A 24,764-nucleotide genomic window follows, 5' to 3' on the forward strand; every position below is an offset into this window, starting at 1 on the left:
GTTACTGTCTTATGCCATGGAGGAATCTGCTAGGAGATTAGTTGAGTATGGCAAACCTTACCAGACCACAATTATTAAACTGACTACCCGGGCCACTGATACTTTGGAGTTACCAGCCACATGTTTAATTTGATTTCTACATGACAGAAGACCTGTACATCATTTTAAAATGTCAAAGTGGAAGAGATGAGATTACTCCCAGTTCTCGCGGTTCGTTAATCACAATTTCTCGGTGATGTATGATTCCCGAGGACAGGGATGATTTCAGCCGTACGGTGCATCAATCTTTTACCTGTCTGCCGCTCTGTGATTCTCATTAATTCGACCTGCTACTGACATTATGAAAGTGGAGATCCCCCCGTAGACCTGATAAGCTGACAAACTCGATTTAAACGAATAGAGTCATACTCACAGACATCACCATCAACGTTGTATCAAGATTGTGCTCTGTATAATTTCAAAGACCATTCGGCAGATATCCTAAACTCTGCTTCTAGACATTGCGTAAAGTCAGTTAAGTTTCTTTTGTATTTCCCTCTGTACTCTATAGCAGTTAGGGGAATATGACTTGTCATTCATTATGGTATAATTTGCGTGAAGTATATATCTACTCGACGCAGTGGCAAAATTCCATCTAATATTTTCAAGATTTGTATCTACATTTGTGTATACAGCTATTCACAATTAGCCTTCGGGCAATAATTTGCAATAACTTTTATCATAACCAGTGAAAGAGATGGAAGACTAATTCAGTGTGGGGTAAATATATACAGTACCAGCCCCCTCCCCCTTTTCAAGACCTCAATATGAAAACGGTCCTGATGACCACGGGTGCACGTGAGCTATAGAAAGAGAGATATAACACAGCAACACTTCAGCCGCGGGAGTTGATTACATGTCAGTTCAGCTCCCATGGCTCCGAGATTGCTTTGAGATTAAATTCTTAGAATGAACCAGGAAGGGACTCTCATACAGAGAAAGGATTGTACTGTAAGCTCATGGAATCCAGTAGACAGTCTACAATAATCATACATATTGTTAGAATAAAAGATGTACCTGAAGATTGCTTTGCACCAATAAAGTGCAAGATTGCTTTGCACCAATAAAGTGACAGTAGACGCTGTCAACCGCCCTAACTTCAAGGAGAGAGTGCTACCATCATCTGGAAAGATGGAAGGATGCCTACCTGCTTATGCTATTCATGTACCAGTATTATGTAGTATGAAATATATTCAGTGAGAGTATACGCATGATGGACACAAATGATATTCAGAACAAAACGTCATATCTTTCTTTTTCGATTTCTCTATTATTCCGATCTTACAAGCATAAGAATTCTATCAGGACAAAGTTTACTTGACGGTTAAAATGTAACACTTTTCGCTTAGCCAGAAATATAAAAAGTATAAAGCTTTTAAAAGTCATATGTCATATTTCTACCAGTTAGGTAGGCACTAAACCGGCTTGATTAGTTCAACGCTCGGTGCTAATAAGTTTATTCAAGTTTAGAAACATACCATAATTGTATTTTAGTCCGAAACTCAACTGGCCATTATTGCTAATATGCTTAAGCAGCAGCTGAAGAGTCTTTATTTGATTAGCCACAGAGCCTGGAGAAGTAATGGTGTAGATTACAAAGTCAATCTCGCCATTGTCCGGGAACTTGACCTTGCGTTACGCCAGAGTGAGTATACACTTGGTGTCCCCGAGAGATCCGCAGCAGAAAATTAACACGACTTCCCGTAACAAAGTATCGATTTCAATTTCCATTCCCGTCCAAGTCAACGTGTTCCGGGAAACTAGAAGTTACGGGAAAGCTTCGCGCATCGTTTTTTATGTGAAATCATGGCGGTGGAAAATTTAGGAGAATAAGCAAGCGTTAAAGTAATCTCCTGGTACGTCTAATAGAAAATAGTCGGGCCATAGAAATAGAATAAAAATTTCTCTCGCCTAACGTCGACGACGAATAAAATGGATGCGATGTGGGGTTCATTTTGACACGAGTTCGCCGCTACGCATGCACCTGCTGGTTTAGATGGCGGCGCCAATATTTAAGACCCGACAATGGTTCCAGATTAGACTGTCTTCATGTCTTTAAATGTGCATATAGGAATTTTCATTTTCGTTTCAAAGTAATGCTTCGTCGCAAAAATACTGACCCATTGGACATCTCGTGAATGTTTATCGCGGTTTTCTTGCCACAGTATCTACCATATCTGTAGTTTTTAACGTAGAGTACAGAAATCTAAAACTGTTTTTTTTTACTCCTAGCCTGCCATCTAATTCACATTCATTTAATAATTTCCTATTAAGCTGAAAAAGATAATATGCAACAAAACAAATCTGCCTTTCTTCATTTTTCTACATCATTTTCAGAAAAATACTGCTCTGACTACTGTCGACGATGGCACGTTGATAACAAGAAGTCTTCTTAAGTATTTTAAGGATATATCTGACTATAACCGATATCTTTGAGCAAGGTTTTACTTCAATGTGTGGAAACAAGTGGAAATATTTCTTAAAATAGGACAACGTTGAACAAACAATCAATTCAATATAATACTACCTTTTACAATGACATTTACAACATATGATGACTAAAGCCCATGTATACAAACAATGTAAAGCGAGAGAGATGTATACAAGTAAAGCCATATGCCACCTTATCTTGAAGCTTATCACACGACAAGCCGTCTACGTCAAAACATGCAGTTTCACAAAGCTGAAATATGGCTCAGTGTAAGCTCTGAAAATCCAGGAAAATATTTTCTACCTGTGCACCGGTGTCCTGGGCCAAAACGACGGCGCTCCAGAGCCACAGCAAGCCGAGGAGGAAATGAGTTCTCCCGACCGTCGCCATTTTTGCCGCCCCCTAGTGAAACAACTGACAGGTAAAGGTCGACCCAATGATACCCATTCACTGATTAAACGCTCGCACCAATTACGCTTTCCGGCTGGCTTGCTGGCTCGCAAAGCCCATGCGCAGAGACCCGAAACTTTGCCCTCAATCGGCGTAGACGAACCAATACGCCTCCGTATAGGGCGGTCGTTTAGGGCACTGCCGAGGTCGAACGAGTTAGAGCAGATTGAGACAGTCCACAATCTAAACGCAACCTATCAACGGTTGTGCCATTTCTACTTAGACTACTCAAACACTCGAGCTTACCATACGTTTTGGGGATTAAAGCTGGTACCCCCGGGAATATTTACCTCATTAACTGTGCATACATCCCTCTACTTAGGGGAGCGTTGTCTTGTTATCCCTTTACTCGAGTTTGCATTTGAACAGAACAGGATGTCACGCCCCGTGAATAATGCCATAATTGTTAAGCGGAAATGCCTCCATCCAGACATAAATGAAGAAGGATAAACGGCCTGTATCGATAGTTAAGGACATGTGACGGGACAACCTGTTAGTACATTGATATGAATACTTTCATGCATAGAGCTGGTTAGCGCAAGGATATTACAAACAGAAGTACATATCATTATTTGAATATGAATGTATCGTCTTATATCTATCTAACTCGTAACTACTAAAAAAAGTCGACACGGCCCGACGAGAGGACACAGAAATGTTATTAGCGGCAATGGCCCATACACGTTGAATATTTCATGCTGCTGGTAAGAGGTCTATCTCCGACAAGAAAAGGGGCGGATGTAAATAATACAGAGGCAATAAAAATCTTGAATTTGCTGTTCCTGCGTCGAAACTTTTTTGCCATCTCCAAGTAATGATTTTTTGGCAGTGTGTGTGTGTATGTGTGTGTGTGTGTATGTGTGTGTGTGTATGTGTGCACGCGCGTGTGTACGTGTGTGTGTGTGTGTGTGTGTGTGTGTGTGTGTGTGTGTGCCCAGTGTAACTTATCAACCTATGGATGGATCTTTATGATATTTGGAATGCAATTTGGTACAAGGTTTTAGCAAATTGAGGAACCATTTCAATTATGATCTTTTGGTACAGAGGATTTGTACAGCTTTTCTGAATATGACATGGTTACTTTTTTTCTTTTTCTTTTAGTGATAGGTAGATTATGAGCACTGTAAAACATATACTGATTTCTAGCAAATTCTCTAAGTCGACTGTTTTAGTTTAGTCGTTGACGGTTGACAGTAGTTTTGCGTTCATTACAGACTTTATCACATTAGCACATGTGCCACGTGGTGATCATGTCATCTACAGTAGAGAAAGACCAAGGACGGGAAGATGTAAGATTTTATCATCTCACACTGTACGACTAATGTTACCAACATTCCTTAGTTTATATCAATACTCATCTTATTACGAAACGCGCCTCTAGCCACGAACGTTATCGTGTAAAACACATGGCATGCTGTGTCCAAAACTACGCACAATCATATTGGATCATTGTGGGTACAGATTTTACCCCTATAGGCTCCAACGTCTGGATTTCTAATAAACAAAATCCAATAAAAAATTCACCAATATGTGTAATGTGTCTAACGCTCAGGCCTGACATGGTTGGTTATTCATGTTTTCACAAAACGCTGTTAATGTTGACTATGAATAAGGACAAGGAAAAGATTACAACCCCAAATGAACAATAGAATGTTTAATCAGGGGCACATGATAGCCTCAACATTACACGTCGTAAAAAGGTGATGCAGCGTAGATGAAAAAAAAATCGTAACCTGGACATCACGTCAGCTGCCGTAGACATTGCTCAATTCTGATCTGTAAGACACTTAGAATCGCAATTGCCGTTTAGATTTGCTTAGTCGGAAATCTTTCCATTTATTTGCGTAGTGGCTACTTTCTCAGAAGACGATATAGGTTGAAAATATATATGAAAATATATGAAATATGTGAGGTATAAAAAGGTGACTGACCATTGGAACATTATTATAATACTAAAAAATCTAAGATGCAATTTCTTTTCTTCTTGTTGCAAAAATTAATCTAGAAATACTTAGTAGTTTTTCTTACGTTTCAAACGAAAATAATATCAGAGGACATGAACAATGACAAAACAGATACATAACAGATCATAACATCTAGCGAAACGACGGATTGCACCGATACAGCAACCAAAAATGAACCCATATTAACTGTTAATCTACCTAGTATGTTTTACCTGCCAGTCTTGCTGTAATAGCTAATACAAAATTCTTTTGCAGTTCTGGAAATCCGCTCTGTAAATATTAAACGTAGATGCCTACAAGTCCGCAGGTCTTGATGGATAGCAAACGAGATGAGATGGGTCCCGAAGGTACGGTAACTAATTAACCAAATGGAAGCTAACAGGGTTAGATACATGGCTCCTTCAACGTACCGGACGGGTATGGATGCAGAAACATGTTAACCTTTCATAAATTACACTTAATGGGTTAGAAGATATACATCTTAAGGAATGGCGAGTCGACTAGGTCTTGAACCGAGCACTTCAGCAAACCTGGAAGTAGATTCCTTTTAGCTTGCACAGTATCGCCATGTTTACCTCATAGATATATCGACTTCGACAGCAGCAGCGATGTTCATCTACTGAAGACAGATCTAAAATGTCAAAGTTGATAATTAAAATTATTGCCTATAGACTGACGACAAATAATAAAATAAATAAGAGAAGGAATGGAGACATCGACAACGTGGCACGTATTGTCCCTTGATTTCAAGTCCTAATGTTTTTAATACAAACGTTTTGAAAATAATGTTGATGTAGAATTTGTTTTGAATAACGCATGTATTGACTGAAGAGTCTATTACATTATGTACGTGCCTTTTAGACACGTTGCACCAACGCGGTGTGATTCCACATGGAAATTACTCTTCAAGGTTGGCGACCTATAGTTGAGGGGGTCGGACGCGAAGTCTTGATTTAGTATCTCTCAAAAGCATGCTTCAACCCAATGTCAAAAACACGAAGGCAGTGGTACGTTATTTACGTGCAGAGGGCTTTGTTGGAGTCGTGGAATCACAGCCGTTATCGGAATTAAGGTCCAGGAAAGGCAATATTTCTTGCACTGTGACGGTTGAGTGACCAAAAACCTCATCAATAGTCTAAGCGACTTTCATTGAGAAAGAAGTGTATTTTGCACGTTTTTTTGTGTTGTGCTGTCTTTTGAAATTGTACTTTTACAGCATGGATCATACTCCAATCATAAAGCCATTGGACGTGCACATCCAATGTTGATCGCTTATGAGTCTCCATATAGCAGAGAGGGGACCTTAGAATGATACCTGTGCGCTCACATGCAAGCACAAACTGTTTTTATTAAAAGTAATCAGTCAGTTTGGACGCCGAGGTCGCCCTAACAACACACGGGGTACGGCTGTAACATTATATCAGAAAATATCATCCGGAATTTTAGGAGCGGTGCAGAGAGGTCAGTCAATCTGTCATGTTAAACGACGTCGTTTGAAGGATTATCTGTTCTCAGGGTAAGTTATTGGTTTTAAAGTAAAATGAAACTAACCACTAGGGATATAACATTTACAAGGGGAAGATTTTGATAGTTTGCAGTGATTGACTCATCATCATCATCATCATGGCTGAAGTAAATGATGTTCTACAATTGTCTCACAGGAATAATGTAAAACATTAATCAAAGAAGCCCTTACTTTTTTATTCTTTAACGTTATATGGTCATTATGGAATCAACAAACTTGATCGAAGACAAGACTGGACTGGACTTGATTCACTCCGCTCCACTCCACTCCACTCTACACTACTCTTTATACTCCACTATGCTGTACTCTCCTTTACACCCTATCGTACTCTGCAATACATTACACTGCACTACACTATACTCTATAATACCTTAAACTCTACTCTGTTCTACTCTACTTTACTTTTTTTCTACTCCACACTACACTACTCCACACTACGATACACGCTACACTACACTACACTATACTGTGTCTATATATGGAAAACATTTTACAACGTACCGCGCTGGCATCATTCGAATGGGATCATTTGAAATTGTAACAGTTACGATGCACACTTCAAACTATCTGGTTGACCGGTGTGCTGCAATCTCAATTCACGACAGTCAAAGTTATGTACATAGAAATATACGACAATGGGACGAGTCGACGCGTTTTACTGCATTCACATGCATGTTTGTAACATTTACCTTGTCCCTTTGGCGACCTGGAGGTCAAGGGACTAGGTAAGTAGGTAGGTATATTGGCTGGATAGGATACACCAGAATCTACAGTAAGTATATATTCTAACCTATCCTATATTTATGACAAACAATGATTTGTTTCGCAGACATGCATATGTGATGGCAGCAAAACGCGTCGACTCGTCCCATTGTCGTATATTTTCATGTACATAACTTTGACTGTCGTGAATTGAGATTGCAGCACATTCTATAGGCAGTTACACGCTTTTTCACTCCAAGCAAAGAGGCGTGACGTTATTTTGTTGTTATCTTCTGAAACCGGTCGGGCTTTTTGGATTAAGCAAAAGCAATTTAAGGATGACCATTTGATAAAAACCGGAAGGAATAGTAAATACGTGTATAAATCTGTTGTTTCCGTCCACAAACTTAACAGACAATTATGCTCACTCCAGGTAACTTAGCTTTGCAAATGTCTTCATGGTAATGTTAACTCCAAAACAACAAGGCATTATCTTGCAGCTTGGCAAACTAAAGAAAAATGCCAATCTGTATCTTTTTGTAACAGGATATTTGGTTTACATTGACAGCAGTATGGTTACTAATACTTACTAAACCTTATATTTAAGGAATATCAGGACAAAGACCAATATAAGAATTTAGATCAAACTCAGAAAAAAGTAATCAGCACAATGATCAATTTTACTAAAACCACAGAACTTTGCAATCAAGAGTGACCTTTCTCTCAAATGGGCAGAATCGATGCCAGCACCCTCCGCACGTCTGCTCGGAGATGACTGAGACGTGTTGAAGTGCAGTGACGGCAACCTTTGTCCGAAATCATCGTCCGTTTCCGTTTCAATTTCACCCGGCAACAATCGCCCTTCACGTCGGGTCAGCTGCTCTTTTTGGTGCTGCATTGATTGTGGACGGTCATTTGAACTCCTCTGTAGAGCAAGAACAATGCCTGAAGTACGTCTATTGTCTGTGCAGAAACAATCAGACTAGAAAATGTCCCATCTGTCTCTATATTTGTTGCTTCTCCTTAATTTCAATACAGAAGATGTCGTGAAAGCCAGCAATTCTAGCTGTTTATTTATGTTCACCGTTACTGGCAGAAAAGCATACTAATTTTTATTTTTCTTCTTAAACTTTCGCGGATATAACAACAATTGTATGGCCAGATTATTCTCTACGAGATTCCCTGAGATGATGAAATGGTCAAATACTGTATGCGCCAGCCATAGACCTACATGTTGTCAATTGCTAGTACGTATTCAGCAAACCCAAAGACCCTGGAAGAGACTATAGTGTGCTGTTCAAAGAAAAATTTGATTGATTTCCGACTTTTGTTTTCTTTTCAGATCCAACAATGAACTCGGTCGTAAACTGTTTGATGTATAGCCTTTGCGCTCAGTGCTTTAGTTTCCAAGATGAAAGTCAATGTGTTGTAAAGACAGATGACAAATCTGTATATTCCTTTTGGGGGTTTGGAATGATCGGTGTCCTTCCCTTGTCTCCGGTGTATGATAACCAATTACCGGGTTATGTCAACTCATTGAAGAGGCGTGTTGGCGCTCGGGGAATATTAATGAAATCTTTTAGTCATGTGTACCGTCCCCTCAGGGCGCGTGGACAACCCTACGACTTGAGTTGTTAGTTCCGTTTTCTTACAGGGTTTGCCATAAATCCCAGAAGACGTGGTTATTGTAATCCGGGTGGTCCTGTGCCGTGGTGCGTGCAGCCCTCATCTGTTGTCGGCTCTGTTCTACTGAAACATTCAGTCCGGCAGCCGTACCCTCCCGCAACCTCACATCGATCGTCCAATCCCAAAAAAACTCGCCTGACCTGATCATGCGCAATAGACCGTCTATAACTACCCAGAAGCACCAATAGGACAGGCGTTTAATTAGTCTACGGGCATCCTTGGTACGACCTTTATTTTCTCACTTCTTTTAGGGTGGTGCTGCAAAATGGAGGCCTATCCTAGGACTGGTTCTACCTTCGTATTTCTCTGCTTTTGGGTCCTCTCCGCTTTTGGACAAGACACTGGCTCGCAGGTAAGTTTTACTTGATATTTTATTGATGTCCTCCGACGACGCGATTTGATATATATCTATTTGACGACCAATGATTTTCGCTAAATGTTGTAGTACATCTGATAATGAGTGTTGAATACCGCGACAAAAGACAAATGGTTTAAAAGATGAGCAATGTTTTTTTTTTCGTGGTAGTCCTTGAAGTTAGTGATCAGTATACGGTTTTATTGTGTACTGTATACGTCATGGTTGAGACAAGGTCACATGCGCAAAGTGAGAGAACTTGGTATCACTACTTTGTATCTCAACCCTGTGACGAAAACAGAGGTAAATAGCTTCAGACAACAGTGATATGTTGGTCGTGTTTTCCGGTACAGTACCTTGCTCAACCCAGTAACAACATATCAATGGAGAAGGGCATTTGTATGGTTGGTGCATGGGGAAGCAATCTCGCCCAGGATTAATCAGAGAAGAGACTAATGAGGTGTAAAGGCGACTTAATGAAAGCCCTGCCGATCGAAATGGCGACAACCGATGCTAAACAAACTAGCGTGCCTAGAATGCCTCGCAAAATATCGCTCTTTGTTTTTTCGTGTCGGAAGAAAAATGCAGGGTCACGGAGTTGTATTAGCGGTGTTATTAGATTCGGGAAATAAAGTGAGATGTAGCTTCGAACTTACACAGTCGGGGAGGTCTAATAAATCAGAAACAGCAAAGTTTGTCATTGAGACGTGGTTTTGGCATCTGTATCCACAAATTCAAGGGATGAGGGGCTTCTTATTAATTTAAATGACCTCATGAATTTTTATTAGTGATTTTCAATTGGTGTGCGTGCTCCATGAAGCGCTATTTTCTCCCCCATTCACCCCCCAACCTCCAACAACAAAAGAAACACATCAAGACATTTGCGGAACAAAGGAAACTAATTTTCCTAGAGTGGGAAATGAAATCGAGTGTGCAAAATGTACAATAGAACCCGTTGACTTCACACACACTTGTTTGAAATTTGGCCGTTTTGGTTCAATTCAGGGTTAATTTTCCGGACATTGTTTGACATCGGTAATCTTTACTAGTGATCTTTAGGGACCGGTTGGTTAAATCTACCCAGGTTCATTCTACGATTACTGATTGGAAATCTAGCACACGTCTGTGGTTATGGTGATTTAGCAGAAAGTTGTCTCACAGGTTGCCAACTGTCACGGCTTATATATATTTAGATTTTATTTCATTAGCAGTTATAGAACGAATCTTTCTTAAAATCATAAAATGTGTGAAAATTATGGTATGAAAATCATTTTTACATGGTATTTTTCCTCAATGAGATTTCACATTAGACTCAAAGATCTTCAATTATGCAGCTCAGAGTTTTGCAAGTATATGGTTCGAGTTTCTGGCTCTTGACTCCCCGTAGAACAGGTAGAAAGACGTAAAAATGCCACAGAACAACAAATAATAAAACAAAGGGGTTCTGCATGGAGATTACTAGTATCCCTCCCCCTTCGGGCATCTGTCGGAAGTTTCCGTGACATATCGGCTTGCCGAGAGGAGAGAGACAAACGTACCGCATCTCTAGCCTGGGGGCAAGATTTCCCGTCCGTAATGCTCTAGGCAGTGTTCTGGTCTGTAATGCTAATTTCTAAGACACTTTGGCACCAGGCCATGTACTACCATACTAGAATTTTATGAATAAAAAGATCTTTGGTCACAAAATTTATATCATAAGGAAAATTAAAACGAATCTATTTTTCTCTTGCGAACTACTATTATGATTAACGACGTGCCCAGGGAAACTGAGGCGGCACCCATTATCAATCTTACTGAAACCTGGTCTATAGTTATTGTTGCACGAATGCACAAAAGCCTAATTAAGAGCTTACCTTTACTATTGTAACATCGCTATGGACCGATATCCATCGGGTCTGGTATATTTCAATGTCCCAACATTTTCAGGATAATTGTAGTTGATAGTAATGGGTAATGTCTGGTCTAGTTTAGACGAAAATGATTAGGGGTTATCGAATTACCTGTACTGTGCAATATGTGGTGTCGTAATAGCAGCAGTATGTAAGAGGCAATGCTAATCACAGCTGTGCTAAAGACCAGAAAAGTTGTTTCAAAATCGTTTTTAGTAAAGTTTGTCAGTGTCAATTCTTTGATTTTTCTTGTAGGTGCGATGAGCACGATCTCTTCCAAGTAGATAAGTCTTAAAGACATACAGAAACAAACAATGAATACGTCTGTTTGCATTACAGCAATGTCAAGACAATGCCTGCTGCGTGCTTGGACCTCCAGGCATCCCTGGAACCAATGGCGTTCCTGGAAGCAATGGAATTCCCGGTTCTCCGGGACTTGGCGGGATGGATGGCGAGAAGGGGGATCGGGGTCTACCGGGGAGGCCGGGAAAATCTGGGGCGAAAGGAGAGAAGGGAGAGCCCGGGACAGGAGCATCGTTACCCGTTCTCAACATCAAGCAGTGCGCCTGGCAGAAGCTCAGTGATGACCGTGACCATGGGAAAATCACGGTATGTCTGCGAATCACAAAGTCTCAACAACTAAATCAACAACTAGCATATCGATTTTTTTAAGTTACCTAGATAAACAGATAGTCAGTCTCACACTCAGTTACAAGTCTCTCACAACAGAAAGATCACGACAATCCATAACGTTATGTCCTTCTTGAGTTACACTAGTGTTTTAAACTTTCCGACAAAAAAAACGCGCCTGTGGTTCCAAGTCGTACAAGCTGTTCCTAGCCAACGCCACTTCATTCATGGCCTAAAAGCAACCTGCTACTCAACACTCTAGACCAATTAACACGTTGACGTTAATTTTCAGGAGTGTCCTTTCAACAAGCTCTCAGCCAACTCTTCTCTCCGGGTCCTGTGGAACGGAGCGCTCCGAGTAACGTCAACCAGTGGCTGCTGCAAGCGGTGGTACTTCACCTTCAACGGGATGGAGTGTTCGGGGCCGCTGCCCATCGAGGGACTGGTCTTCACAAACGCAGGCAATGGCATGAACGGACTCAACATACACCGGGTTTCTTCCAGTGAGTTCTATTTCAAACTCTTTTCCAGAAGACAAAGTTTCATACTTATGTTAGTTAGCCGATTTCTCAAAGATTTAAACCAGGAAATTACATAGTGTGTGCCAAACATTCTAACATACATGCGGATGACGCATGGGTCAGCTTGTTTGCAAGACAAGTAAAAGAAGTCATACTCAACAGGGCCAGAGGTTAGCAACCATTCCTTATTAGAGAACACCATAAACTTCCACTCAGTCAAACGTTCTATCTGCAGAAGTGGTGGATTGCTAACTCATGGCATTTGTCCTGTTGAAATACCTGCATCGTGTTTTCCATTGCCATCTAAATTGTTACTTATTACCTGTTACTTGTACTTATTACTGCACAGTTGAAGGTATCTGTAGTGGTGTTCCGAAGGGTCCGGTCAACGTCGAGCTGTGGGTGCGGAACTGTGAAGGCATCAGCAACAGCGGCAACGCCTACACCGGCTGGAACTCCGTCTCCAGAGTCATCGTTGAGGAACTCATGTTGCCGAAAAACTCTGACGACATGAAATGAAGAGGATAGTACACGTGATTATTACATTAAGTGTCAAGTGCTGAATAGAAAACAAGCTGTTCTGTCTGATGTTGTGTACATAAACATCAGACAATTTATTAACTTCATATTGGTGAAGCAACAAAATATCAACACGGCGGAAAGTTGGCAGCTGCAGCTCGTTTTGTTGAGAAAATTCATTGATACTTCAGTTGTTTGTGATACTAGACGTTGCTGACTGTTATGTTTGGAAAATTTATGATGTACACTGTGAACATGGGCTACATGTAACGTTCTAGTTAGGAAACAAGGCGCAATACTCCTTTATATTCAACGTTGACTTGTGTATGTTAACAACTGACTGCACATAATACTGAAAAGAAATCTAGTTACGAGTACTGTAACAGGAATCCTGGCCCATAATGTCAATATATTCCATCTGAAAATAGAACACTAATGCTGTCTATTGTAAAATGAAATTAGCTATTACCAACTACGTATACGAGAACAAATCTAGAATGTTCCATACAATGTATTGAACTACGAGAATACTTTGCATGAAAAGTGAGTTTCGATGTCAATATACGATGGAAGAGCGTTGTAGACCTGGTGCTAGCACAAATAGCATAAATTCAAGATACTACTGAAAGGATATATAACAAGGATAGCATATTCGTCAAAATCACTACTAGATTGTGTATAGATGTAGATCACATTGTAAAGTCCTCAACCCAAACAGTGTGTCCGGAATAAGTACTCCATTGTGCTGACCAATGATCATGCTAACTGAAAGACTTAATCAACAAAGGTCTATGATGAAATTGATGATATATGTGGAAAGCAATAAAGCGTAATAATGTAATTCAATCCATGTTCCCTGTGGTTCCTGCTACTGTTTCCCTTGCACATGATGATAGTACCATTGGGCAATTTAGGACCTACCTGATCTAACCATCAAATTAAAATGGCTGCTCATGCCTCAATGACATCTACCAGATCCCATGAGATGCTATAGGACATATGCTCTACAGTCATGCGGCTCTGGAAACTGTTATATCATATATCATCTTCATCATATGGTCTGTCTCTTATGTTTGGGACTCATCAGGGGCTAGATGAGTATTGATGCCTACACACCACCCAGCAATTTGTATCATTTAGTCTCTGATTAACCTACATTTGCTCGTTTACATCGTCAGGAGATTGAATCAAGGAACAAAGTATCGGAAACAGCATGAAAAGTTTATAAACCTTTAGGCATTTTGTCTAATGTTTTGTCTAATGGAGCGATGTAACACTTTGGAAGGTACATGGGTACATGGAGGTGATGAGGAAGTTAAGTTGCAAATTCTTGCCCGAGGTCGAGGGCTAATTGCAAAATTGCATACATAAAATAAAAGACTTTGGTATAGATAATGGTGACAAGTGGAAACAACTGACTATTCTAGCAATAATATGGACTGCTGAGAGCTACGATCTAAGCATTTGGGGATTGACTTCTTTTCTGGAAGCAGTGGAAGACGAAGTGTCCCAATTTTTCTACAATGTGTGAGCTGTGTGACGTTAACAGGGTTATAGTTGTGTTTTCGTCAGTAAACGTTTGGAAATTTTTGTGGGTTTTGCAAGCCACTTCAAATATCTGTTGATAAGCTGTTCTTTGCGAAATCTAGATACTAGTAAGCACAGATACAGTAACACACTGCTGTTGTGTAGGCAGTCCAGTAGTCTAAGAATAAAAACACATGTCAGCTAAAGAACATAAGATACTAATTGTTACTTAGTTGTTTCACTCTTGACTTTTAAGGTGCAAATACATGCAGCTGTAGATTTATGTAAAACAAGATACTGTTCTAAACCAGGAGAAGCTAGACTGTAGAAAAGCGGATCCACAGAAAAGAAATTTGCAACAGATTTGAGACACCTTACAGATGTACTCTATGTGGCATAAACTGTAGAACTTCTTTCTCAAGTAGAACATAGCCGAAGCTGTACGGATAATGTCAATTGTAATGTTAGCATGGTCAAAGGATAGGTGCACTAACGCCATTAAATGATCCTTGAGCTAAATCACAACTGAAAAACGATGCAACCACAGTGTCTATACCCAGAAAACTAGACAGCGACACGATCAATGTGGTACATGATATATATGAAGTATATCAAGCTGGACATAAAGCTTTAAATGAGCAATAGATAATATGGATGACTAGATTAAATACTACCCTAAATCTTGGCGTCCAAAGACCGTTGAATTATACTATGATGCTGTCAAAGCGCCTATACGCACACCAACGGACCACTGTGTGATGAAAAAAAATCATGTATAAATGATCAGGCGCCACCTGGCACCCTGCTGTCGTGCCAGGTTTACTTGACCGTGAAGCAAATTCAATTTTCGTCAGTCCAGTGAGTGCTGTTAACAATGGTAACAGGTCTGGGGCACTTTGTCTGACAATGGAGGGTTACAAAGGTCGGGAACAAGAGACGCCCAGTACAGAGACGGCATTGATGATTTAATTGCAGAAAGTACTTGGCACGGCTAAATGTGTCAATCAAAGTGTGGCGTTAATTTCTAAATGGGATACAGAGATGAGTGTGGTTAGGTAAATGTTTCAGTGTAAGTCATAACAACAGACTATCAAGTTCAGCATCAAGTTCGTTCATTGCCTTTGAAATACTACAACATTTCTGCAAATCAGCGATGCTTTACGGAATTATAATCAATATTTGTTGACCACTTTCTTGTATTGAAGAGACATAGATTTAGATGTAATGTTACTTGACCGGGACATAACCATACTTTTAATGACTTATTTTCTTGCCACACGATGAGATACAATTAGTAAATTACATCTGGCAATGCATATGACTACTCTTTTATAAAGGTTTTTAGTCGTATTTTTTCAAACAAACCAACGGGAACGTGCATGTCTTTTATACGATCATGCTAGACGTAAATAAAAGATGGTAAGATCAATCTGGTACGTTTATAATTTGATATGCTGTCACAATTATTTGCTTCGCTCTTGGCTTAAGTTCACTATTATAGTTTTTTTTGCTTCCTGTCCTAAGACAGACCCGTTCGATGTCTGAATAATCCCCATGGGAAAACCGTTACTGCACAACGTCAAAACTACGTTCGATCTGCTGATAGATTACCCATAATTCTCCCTGTGGGGACGATGGCTGATTGAATGGTAAGCCCCTCTAATCAGTATTCATTATCTGACGTAATTATATGACGTAGTTAATAGAAAACTATATACATGTAAAGAGAGACGCGGAATACAATTCAAATCAAAGTTCAGGTCAATTCTAACCAACCACATAGAAGAATACACAGAAGAGTTTGTAAGTTCATGTATACTAAAAAAAATACTTATGAATATTATTGCAAATCTTTCTGAAGTTGGATTATTTTTTCAAAAAGATTTGCAATACTATTCATCTATGTATGAACAGTATTTTCAGATATTGTAAGATGTGAATTACAAATTGACTTTTCGTTGGCGCTGGGTATAATTAACTTCCCAATGCCATGACGTTTCGACATTGTCCAAATGTGCCTAAAACGCTACGGATGATTAGGAGTATCATTTCAACTCTCAGGGGAATATGTATAGGTATTAGCTGGCTTTATTAAATCCCGAGACCATTTTTGTGGAATGGACCATATAAATGAATGAAGTAGACCTTTATTGTGGTTATTTGTCCCATTGGGCTAAGAACGGGTCACAACAGATTGAACTAATAAAAACATATACATTGAGGCTGGTTATAGACATCTGGTGTGAGGATTCGTAAGTAAGTAGGATTTGTCTTCTTTTCTCCTCTTTTCAATGATAGGAGTATACGAACAGAGAGGTTTTGTTACTGTAGATTTGATCTAAGCACATAAGAAATATGAATCTGCCAGTATCACTTATACCATTATACTATGCACATTCTTCTATATGCTTGGTGTTCATATTTCTTAGTAACAAGGTTACAATTTTAGATATTCGTTGTTTGTGAATGTAATGTGGTAGATCTAACCTTATATTGTGGAGTACTAGTACTTTATGTATACATAAGCAGTTTAATACATTCAAAGGCTTAAAAAACAACAACAAAATATTCAAATCGTACGTGCGTGACAGTCAGACCTGTGGATTTGTATGTGAATTGTTCCCGCCACCTGTCTCGGAAGATAACCGCTTCCTGCACCTGGCGATCGGCTGATTGGTCGGCAGATCGATTGCCGTTAACGGACGTAACGGACGAGTTTCTGCCCACGCGCGCAGGGACCCGACACCCAATCGTAGGGCGTAATTGGTGCGAGTATTTAATCAGAGGATTGGGTTTCATAAGGTCGCCTGGAACCGTCAGATGTTCCACTAGGAGGGCTGGCAATATGGCGACAATCGGAAGAACTCATTTTCTCCTCGGTTTCCTGTGGCTTTGGAGCGCCGCCGTGTTGGCACAAGACACCGGAGGACAGGTAAGACATTGATCCGTAGAAGTGGTCACCATGTTCTTTTATGTTTAAACGCAATATTGAGATGTGTGGACGTAGAATTGAGATCTTAAAAGGTTATGTTGGCTTTTCATCACTCTTCACATGTGGTGGCTTTTATGAACTTTGACGCAATCCATCTGTACTCTGTCATCATCATTTCTCGCTTTGTATTAAAATCCACAAAGCTTATAATTGCTTGCAACTTTTTGTTGAAGATCTAAAGAGAGCGAGACAAAGCTACCGATGCTTTCGGAGTTGAGTAGGTGACTATGTCAAATTAAGGTGTATGCTTACAGTGACCACCATTTCTTCGTAGCAAATGTAAGTCGTTTAATAACTTCAGAATTATCTTGATGACAGAACCTGTAGGAAGAACACAAAGATGACTTCGCAAAGCACTTTCAAGCTTTCAAACACTAAGAAAACAAGCATACATTTTACCTAGCGGATACAGCCATGTCGTTAATATATAGACGCCTTAGCCGAAGTGATTTGAAGCCGTTAAAATGCGTCCTCACGACCTGATATACACTTCCCTCTCCAACCTATGGCTTGCCTTCAACATGGACATAAATTCTGACTTGGTCATAAATGTAGCTGCCCGTTTTCAAGTCTTTAATGCTAGGTGGCAAAGTCTTGACTATGGATGAAACACTTTTCATTTCATTGTCCTGTAAACGATTGGAAGAGTATCTTTTATTGATTTAGATGAACTCATGAATCTAAAACAGATCCATGTACTCCTAATAACGGAGGTCTTGATTATGAATTTGATATTTTCCGAAACTTAACTTTATTTCAACAAGAAAAGTTACTCCAACCGTCTTTGTTTCGCTTTCATCGTGAAATTGATTAAGGTAGCATCGGGCTTAATAAAATGGCTGTAAAGTGTTTGATTTGGTCTTAATACAATTTGAAATGATGACTTTAAGATTGCATTGAGAACTCAAAACGAACAATTCAAATCATTGTGAAACTGATATCAATTTCAACTTGCATTGATTATTGTTGTTTCTGTATGTTTTTTTTTGACTATGTTTGTGCGCTTTAAGATTGAAGAACATAGTATACTGACAGCTGAATTATCATGACAATGGCCGATACTTGACATAAAACAGAATTGGCTATTAATATCCGCTAAAACTATTGAACCAGGACAAAATATCACCGACCATAATCACATTCATTGTCATCATGTAATAAGAAAAGACAATTTCCGAGTAGTAAAACTTCAGCCAAAAGATTGCGGTTCAATCTAGACACGCAGGGCATTAGTCTTATATAGCAATTGGATTACACCGGCGAAATCTTTCATTTGCATTCAATTTTCTAAAGTAATCCCTCAATTGCGGGCTTCCATCATAATGAAGATATGGGATAGGCTATTTGTCAATTACATTATGGACCCATGCTTTCTCCAATTTCGCGATACTTCGCTGAACATGACCACACATATAGTTGAAGGGCAAAGAGTTGGGAAGGAACATAGCAACTTATTACTTGAAATGCGCGAAATTCGACTTCTGATTTCAGTTCTTTCTAGTGTCATAAATCGATGAATCCTCGCTCTCTACCTTACCACTTAATTGTTACAACATTCGGTTTTAAAGACATTGTCCCGTACACTCTATATGTAACATCATGTAACACATTTTGTGTGCAATAAAGATAACGACAGTACTTTGACATGCACGAATGGAAGTGCACATTTCAACCATCCAAATTTCGCGGGGGAAAATGATAAGGAAAATTGCCATAAATTTCTGTTCATATATTTTTAACATCAAATTACGTTTGACAAAAGATGCTAAACCTCCCTATTTTGACAAATGACATGCCCACGCAGCTATTGATATTGAAAATGGAAATACATATGCGTCAGAACTTTAATTACCCCAGTCACATCAATAGAAATAAAGACGTTTTTCACTATTAGATTTACACCGTTGCAGTAGGTAAAGTTGCTACTGTGTACATTTAAACTTCTGAAGATGTTCATTTTGATGTTTTATTAAAATTCTATGACAAAAAAGATATATTATTCCTTCATACACTAATCCGATCTTCCTGTATTCAAAATGCTCGAACGTACGTACATATGTATCACAATAGAAGCTAGATACTACATGTGGCGTTACTGGCAGAACATTAAAACAATACTGAAAAGCAACATACTACGTTTCAAAAAAGTAAATCGCTTTTTGAAGAATATTAATGGATTCGCTTGGTGAAGCGCAGCATCTTCAAAGATTTCGTTGTGTCAAACTGTTCTGTGTGCAAATGTTTGGTTTTGTGTAACTTGTTTTGTCGTTTTCCTTTATAATCTCCCACAAGGTAGAAAGAAATCTTACCAATAAATGTTGAGATGCGTATTTCTCAGTACCTTGTAACTCACGGCACTCATAACATCTCCCTGCTGCAAGGCAAGAAAGAGGAATTCTAAGAAAAACAGGTCTGCTCAAAAACATGACAGGCGTAGCCTCTGGGATATGTCGTAAAAGGCAAATGGGTGTATGTGAATTAATCGAGGCTAGACTAGTAGTCTATAAGGACATAAATTCCGTTTAAACAATACAGATATGATTGGACCAACTCGTAAGATCCTATACCTACTTGCAGTCGCACCATCCTTTTGGATATACGTTCACCAGAATCGAAACCTGTCATTGGTCACATGTTCAAATCACTTTACTTCTCAAGAATACTTTACAAATAGCATTAAGACCTTCTACCAGGTAGAAAGATTGCGTCATCAATATCTTTGGCGGGGTCTTGATTGTCTTTTATCGACATAAATGGGGATCAACTTCACATGGTTAGGTCATACAAACATAATATAGGGAGACAGATTTTCAATAAGTTTTACTTGACGTCATGATAACATTGTTACCAAGAACTGGTCCATAGACCAAAAGGTGCAGGTGGGATTCAAAAGTATTTAAAAAATTATCTTTTGCACCAACGTTTTGTTAACAATATCAGAAATCGTTTACACAATGAAGCCTAAGTGATTTGCTTTGTGACATACTTAGTTTTGTAGATCTAAGCTCTTAGTCTACGGAATCAATCGACATTCCAACTTTATCCTTGCTATATCCTATCCTTATAGCTTTTCCGTCACAAAGATTCTTACTTGACCATGCCATAGCCAAAGACCATAAACCGGTTGGTACCAGAGTGGGCAGTCAATCGTTGCGTTCAATAAGTCATAAAGAGCCTGGATTAATCAGGAAAATGGAGGTCTGAAGCACACAGTGGTGACCACGGCACGCCAAATTAGTGCGGCCCACTGTTGTGGACGGCTGCTGAATGACTTATGTATGACGGGGAGGAAATAATCCATGTCTTGGGGGATCATACATCACCGGGGTAATATGATTAACGAGCCGGATATGGTAAACGCCAGGCTTCCCTGTGTAACAACCAACTCAACATGGCGTTTGTTTAAGTTTAATAGTAAGGTTGGGATAAAAAGTGGAGATTGTAAGATGGAGAATATTCAATTTTTTGTCCAAGGTAAATATCGGCGAAACCTTATTCTTAAAAGTAAAGGGTTTTGTTGAACGTATTTCAAACTAAATACCTGTGTTGCAATGCATTCTTATTCCAAATGATAAAATTAGAGCTAAACTAAAAGATGGACAAAAAACAAGAGGTCGTTTGTTTTTAGTAGAATTAATGTTCTGTAAAGATTGGCATCTTCTATCGCTGTACATCACATACTTGTTACTATTACATCATTATTCCTTACTATTTGTACGAAAACAATGGTGTAGTTTCCTGTAGTCTACTACATAACATACACAGACGCCTCTACTCTGTGTAACAGTTGCATGTCGAGGAAGCAATGGCGCAAAGAAAGATGGTGCCATTGCACTTCCTTTATGTAGGGTACATGTAAAGAGGATGAATAGCTACAGGTTATGAGACAAACTAATGAGCCGTTGGTCAATTTTGATCGAGCTAGGTAGCTTCTGTATGCTAATGAAAAATTTAAATATGTACCCTACATATGTGCAGAGCTAGCTCTCAGGTTCATGCACACACATTCTTTCTATATAGTGTGAAGTAAATGTGTTTTTTTTTAGCTTTAAGGAATTTTAAAACGTAAAGATAACGTATGATATGCGTTCTAAACTTTGTGACAGCCATGAGAACGACACATCTGAATTTGGAACATTGAGGCTCGGGTTGGTGATGTAAAAATGTTCTAAATAAGTTGTATGTCTTTCTGTGTTGAGATGAACATATATTGTCTTGTGTATTCCTACTACCAGCCGCAGGTATGGCCCTCCTATCGTGTCGATGACCTGGACCCGGAGAAGGTTGGGCCTGAGAGGAAGTGTCGCTCAGATGACACGTTCTTGTTTCAATCCCCTAATAACACTGTCACGTTCGTAGTACGGTTTTCGCAATCTAAAAGAGCCAGCGACAAGTGTTTCTGACACAAGACAGCTAAATGTCGTGCGATACACCCACGACTATTCAAAAAATGTTCTCAATTTGCTGTCGTGAACATATCGCACGACGAACGTGACCGGACCCTAATAAGCAAAAGTCAAGAATTCTGTTTAACATTTGATATGATATGCGACGGCTGTGCATGTGTCTTTTTGTGCATGACGCGACACATTTGCATGGCAATTATATGTAGTCATGAACTAACTAACCTTAAGTTTGCAGGTAATAAATAATAAATCTATTGATAAATGTGAACACTTAAGTATGTATTAATGTTCGTAAATCCCATCCTAATACAGTATATGTGAAAATATCATTGATATGTTTCTGTATGATGTTAAATTCTTAACATATCATTTAAGAAAAAGAAAGAGCTATAGTTTAGAATACCTTTATTGCACAATGATAAATGAACATGCTTTCTGTTCTATTGTCTATCATCAAAGGTGTTTGAATACTATAAATGCTGAGTTTTCAACCACCTGCACTGCAGCATTCTTTAGGTTTGTCTGCCTTACTTATTTCCATAGCAACAGTGTCTAGAGACCGGATGTTGCGTTCGTGGCCCCCCGGGCATGCCGGGAACGAATGGTATCCCTGGAGGCAATGGTGTCCCAGGATCCCCTGGGATCAGCGGGAAGGACGGCCTGAAGGGGGACCGCGGGAAGCCGGGAAGGCCGGGCAAGCCTGGGACTAAAGGCCTGAAGGGAGAGCCGGGGTCATCGGCCGCGCTGCGAGCACCCAACATCAAGCAATGTGCTTGGCGCAAACTTAGTGACGATAGGGACAGTGGGAAAATTAAGGTACGGTCACCGTTGATAATTCATCATCTATTCATTTCAATCAGAAATAGCAAGAATAAATTAAATAAAAAATCATGACGTATTTACTCTTACTGTTTGTGGTCGCTTACACATCCACACACACGGCTAGGGAGAGAGACAGAGGGAGAGATAGAGAGACGTAACGAATGGACATTGAGCATCATGTGTGATTTGATAGCTAATATTCACATGTGCTTGATCATTTTTCTTCTGCTGAATAGCCCACATTGTGTAATTCACGAGTCACGACCTTTATCATTTCTTTCAGGAATGTCCTTTCAATAAACGGGCCAGTAATTCTTCCCTACGCGTCCTGTGGAACGGTGCGCTCAGAGTCACGTGTCCTACTGGCTGCTGCAAGCGGTGGTACTTCACCTTCAACGGGATGGAGTGTTCGGGCCCCCTGCCCATCGAGGGACTGGTCTACACAAGGGCGGGCAACGGCATGAACGGACTCAACATACACCGGGTTTCTACAAGTTAGTTCCATTTAAAAAAATATAGTACGAATCTGTCTGTAGAGGTTTTGTCAAGGACGGAATCCACCACTGCTAACTTTATATGTACACGTTTGACGGAGTGATACATGAACCAGTAACGTTAAGTTAAAGAACGTTGAACAGAAGATAGTATTGAGGTGTCCTCCGTCTCTATTCAGGGAAGCTGTCGGTCCTTTGTTGTTCTCGATGCTTCATTTACTATGTAAATTTGCCATTGCATTCTTTCAAATTTATAGACTAACTATAGTTCTATACTACACACTACTACACACAACTGCACACCTACAACAAAGAAAAACTTTCAAGATAAGAAATGACGCATGATTTCTGTCCAACACAGTTGAAGGCATCTGCAGCGGACTCCCACAAGGCCGAGTTAACGTGGAGTTATCTGTGCGCAACTGTGACGGCATCAGCCACAGTGGGAACGCCTACACCGGCTGGAACTCCGTCTCCAGAATCATCATAGAGGAGATCATGATGCCTGAAGATTCCAACTCGCGGTAAAGGGCACGTGCACACATTTTCTGTATGACGTGCGCAAAGTCTCTGTATCACGTGCACAAAGTCTCTGTATCACGTGCACAAAGTCTCCGTACCATGTGCCCAGTTATGCACCACGTGATGGTCACGTGACATTCACGTGACACACTTCAGCTGCAATATCCTATATAAAAACTACACAATCTATTCGAAAAAGCTTAGGAATATAAAATATCTATTAATTACGACAGCGCATTAGATGTAGTTTAGGATCTTCAAGTATGGAATATGTTTTAAGTGGTACTCAGAAAGATGCAAACCGTATGTATGTATTGGCCTGTAAAGTTACACATTCCCTACAAACAAATATTCGTGTATCAAAACTATGACATACATCATTAGTATACTAGTAAATTGCCAGATAAACGAATGAAAGCATGCTTCAAAATTTCATCCATAATGAAAGTCTATGTCATATATATGTACTTCAATTTTTGGACATATCGGAAGGATACCATTGAATATTGTCACAAACGTTACCATCTGGCAGATTATGTTGTCAAACGCGTTTCAAAATATTGCGTTAGTAAAATGTTTGTTTCGGTAAAGGACAATAAAATGAAACATAACAAGTCCTGCTACTAGGTTTTTAGACGTGTAGGTAGTGACAAGGGATATGGCTTAACGTTACATATAAAGAAGAAAAAATGACTTGATGTATGCGAAGTATATCACAAGAAGGGACTTTGATACGTTTTGATAATCGTCAAATGATCCCTCGTGTAAGTTTTCTATTATACATATGTCATATATGAGTAAGCAGCTGTTGTAAAAGTTCAACACGCAATGACGATACGGATAAGTATGTCATATTGAACAGAGCCATACTACACAAGCGAATGTAAAACATAAGCCATACAGTATACTACCTGCTACGTGCAATGTTCTCTGTATGATTTTGAGTACAATAACAACATATATCCCATGTATAGACTGGTAACTGAAGTAAAAGATTTGCAACATCTTACAGCTGACTCGTGGTGCTATTTAGAATATTCCATACTACTCTGAGGTATCTAAGAATGCGCTTCTGGCTGTGAGTCCATTTAGTTGATTGCATAGATTCTCCTTCTGGGGTCGAATCAATGATCGGGGTTTGTAATCGATCATCATGCAAGCATTCAGGCCGTCCAGACATTGCCCACATAAGGGTGTCGTCATTTAGTTAAGTTTAAGTCCTTCCCGCTCCAGATGTCGCATAGGCCGGCGCCCATGTCGGTTTCAATAGCCCTTTGGCCACCCAACGTG

At 39.6% G+C, this 24,764-nt stretch overlaps 3 protein-coding genes across 7 annotated transcripts in view; 2 read left to right on the top strand and 1 right to left on the bottom strand.

Annotated features, from left to right (window-relative positions):
• LOC118426360 (collagen triple helix repeat-containing protein 1-like) overlaps nt 1-3,139 on the bottom strand; it is a 10,933-nt gene extending 7,794 nt beyond the window's left edge. For 2 of the 5 annotated variants that reach the window (XM_035835695.1, XM_035835692.1), the window contains exon 1: nt 2,774-3,138. In XM_035835695.1, coding sequence (XP_035691588.1) covers nt 2,774-2,860 — 87 coding nt within the window. In that variant the 5' untranslated portion in view covers nt 2,861-3,138. Of the gene's footprint in view, nt 1-2,773 lie in introns of all 5 variants that reach the window. The other 3 variants (XM_035835693.1, XM_035835691.1, XM_035835694.1) reach the window with 2 other exon arrangements.
• Nucleotides 3,140-8,806: 5,667 nt separating this feature from the next.
• Nucleotides 8,807-13,557, top strand: LOC118426369 (collagen triple helix repeat-containing protein 1-like). The gene is made up of 4 exons (XM_035835708.1): nt 8,807-9,149; nt 11,381-11,650; nt 11,964-12,174; nt 12,542-13,557. Exons 1-4 carry the CDS (start codon nt 9,063-9,065, stop codon nt 12,709-12,711), a joined length of 738 nt encoding a protein of 245 aa, XP_035691601.1. The 5' UTR covers nt 8,807-9,062; the 3' UTR covers nt 12,712-13,557.
• Nucleotides 13,558-16,990: 3,433 nt separating this feature from the next.
• LOC118426370 (collagen triple helix repeat-containing protein 1-like) lies at nt 16,991-24,483 on the top strand. Its single transcript, XM_035835709.1, has 5 exons — nt 16,991-17,170; nt 21,466-21,513; nt 22,180-22,452; nt 22,742-22,952; nt 23,314-24,483. The coding sequence occupies exons 1-5, from the start codon at nt 17,084-17,086 to the stop codon at nt 23,478-23,480; spliced, it is 786 nt and encodes a 261-aa protein (XP_035691602.1). The 5' UTR covers nt 16,991-17,083; the 3' UTR covers nt 23,481-24,483.
• The last annotated feature ends 281 nt before the right edge of the window (nt 24,484-24,764 follow it).

Source organism: Branchiostoma floridae, chromosome 11 (genome assembly GCF_000003815.2).
Source record: "Branchiostoma floridae strain S238N-H82 chromosome 11, Bfl_VNyyK, whole genome shotgun sequence".
Lineage (NCBI taxonomy): Eukaryota > Metazoa > Chordata > Leptocardii > Amphioxiformes > Branchiostomatidae > Branchiostoma > Branchiostoma floridae.

Coding starts and splice junctions, on each gene's coding strand:
- LOC118426370 (XM_035835709.1), top strand. CDS start 17,084: ATGGCGACAATCGGAAGAACTCATTTTCTCCTCGGTTTCCTGTGGCTT. Junction 22,453..22,741: donor GGGACAGTGGGAAAATTAAG/GTACGGTCACCG, acceptor CATTTCTTTCAG/GAATGTCCTTTCAATAAACG. Junction 22,953..23,313: donor CATACACCGGGTTTCTACAA/GTTAGTTCCATT, acceptor TGTCCAACACAG/TTGAAGGCATCTGCAGCGGA.
- LOC118426369 (XM_035835708.1), top strand. CDS start 9,063: ATGGAGGCCTATCCTAGGACTGGTTCTACCTTCGTATTTCTCTGCTTT. Junction 9,150..11,380: donor GACAAGACACTGGCTCGCAG/GTAAGTTTTACT, acceptor TTTGCATTACAG/CAATGTCAAGACAATGCCTG. Junction 12,175..12,541: donor CATACACCGGGTTTCTTCCA/GTGAGTTCTATT, acceptor ATTACTGCACAG/TTGAAGGTATCTGTAGTGGT.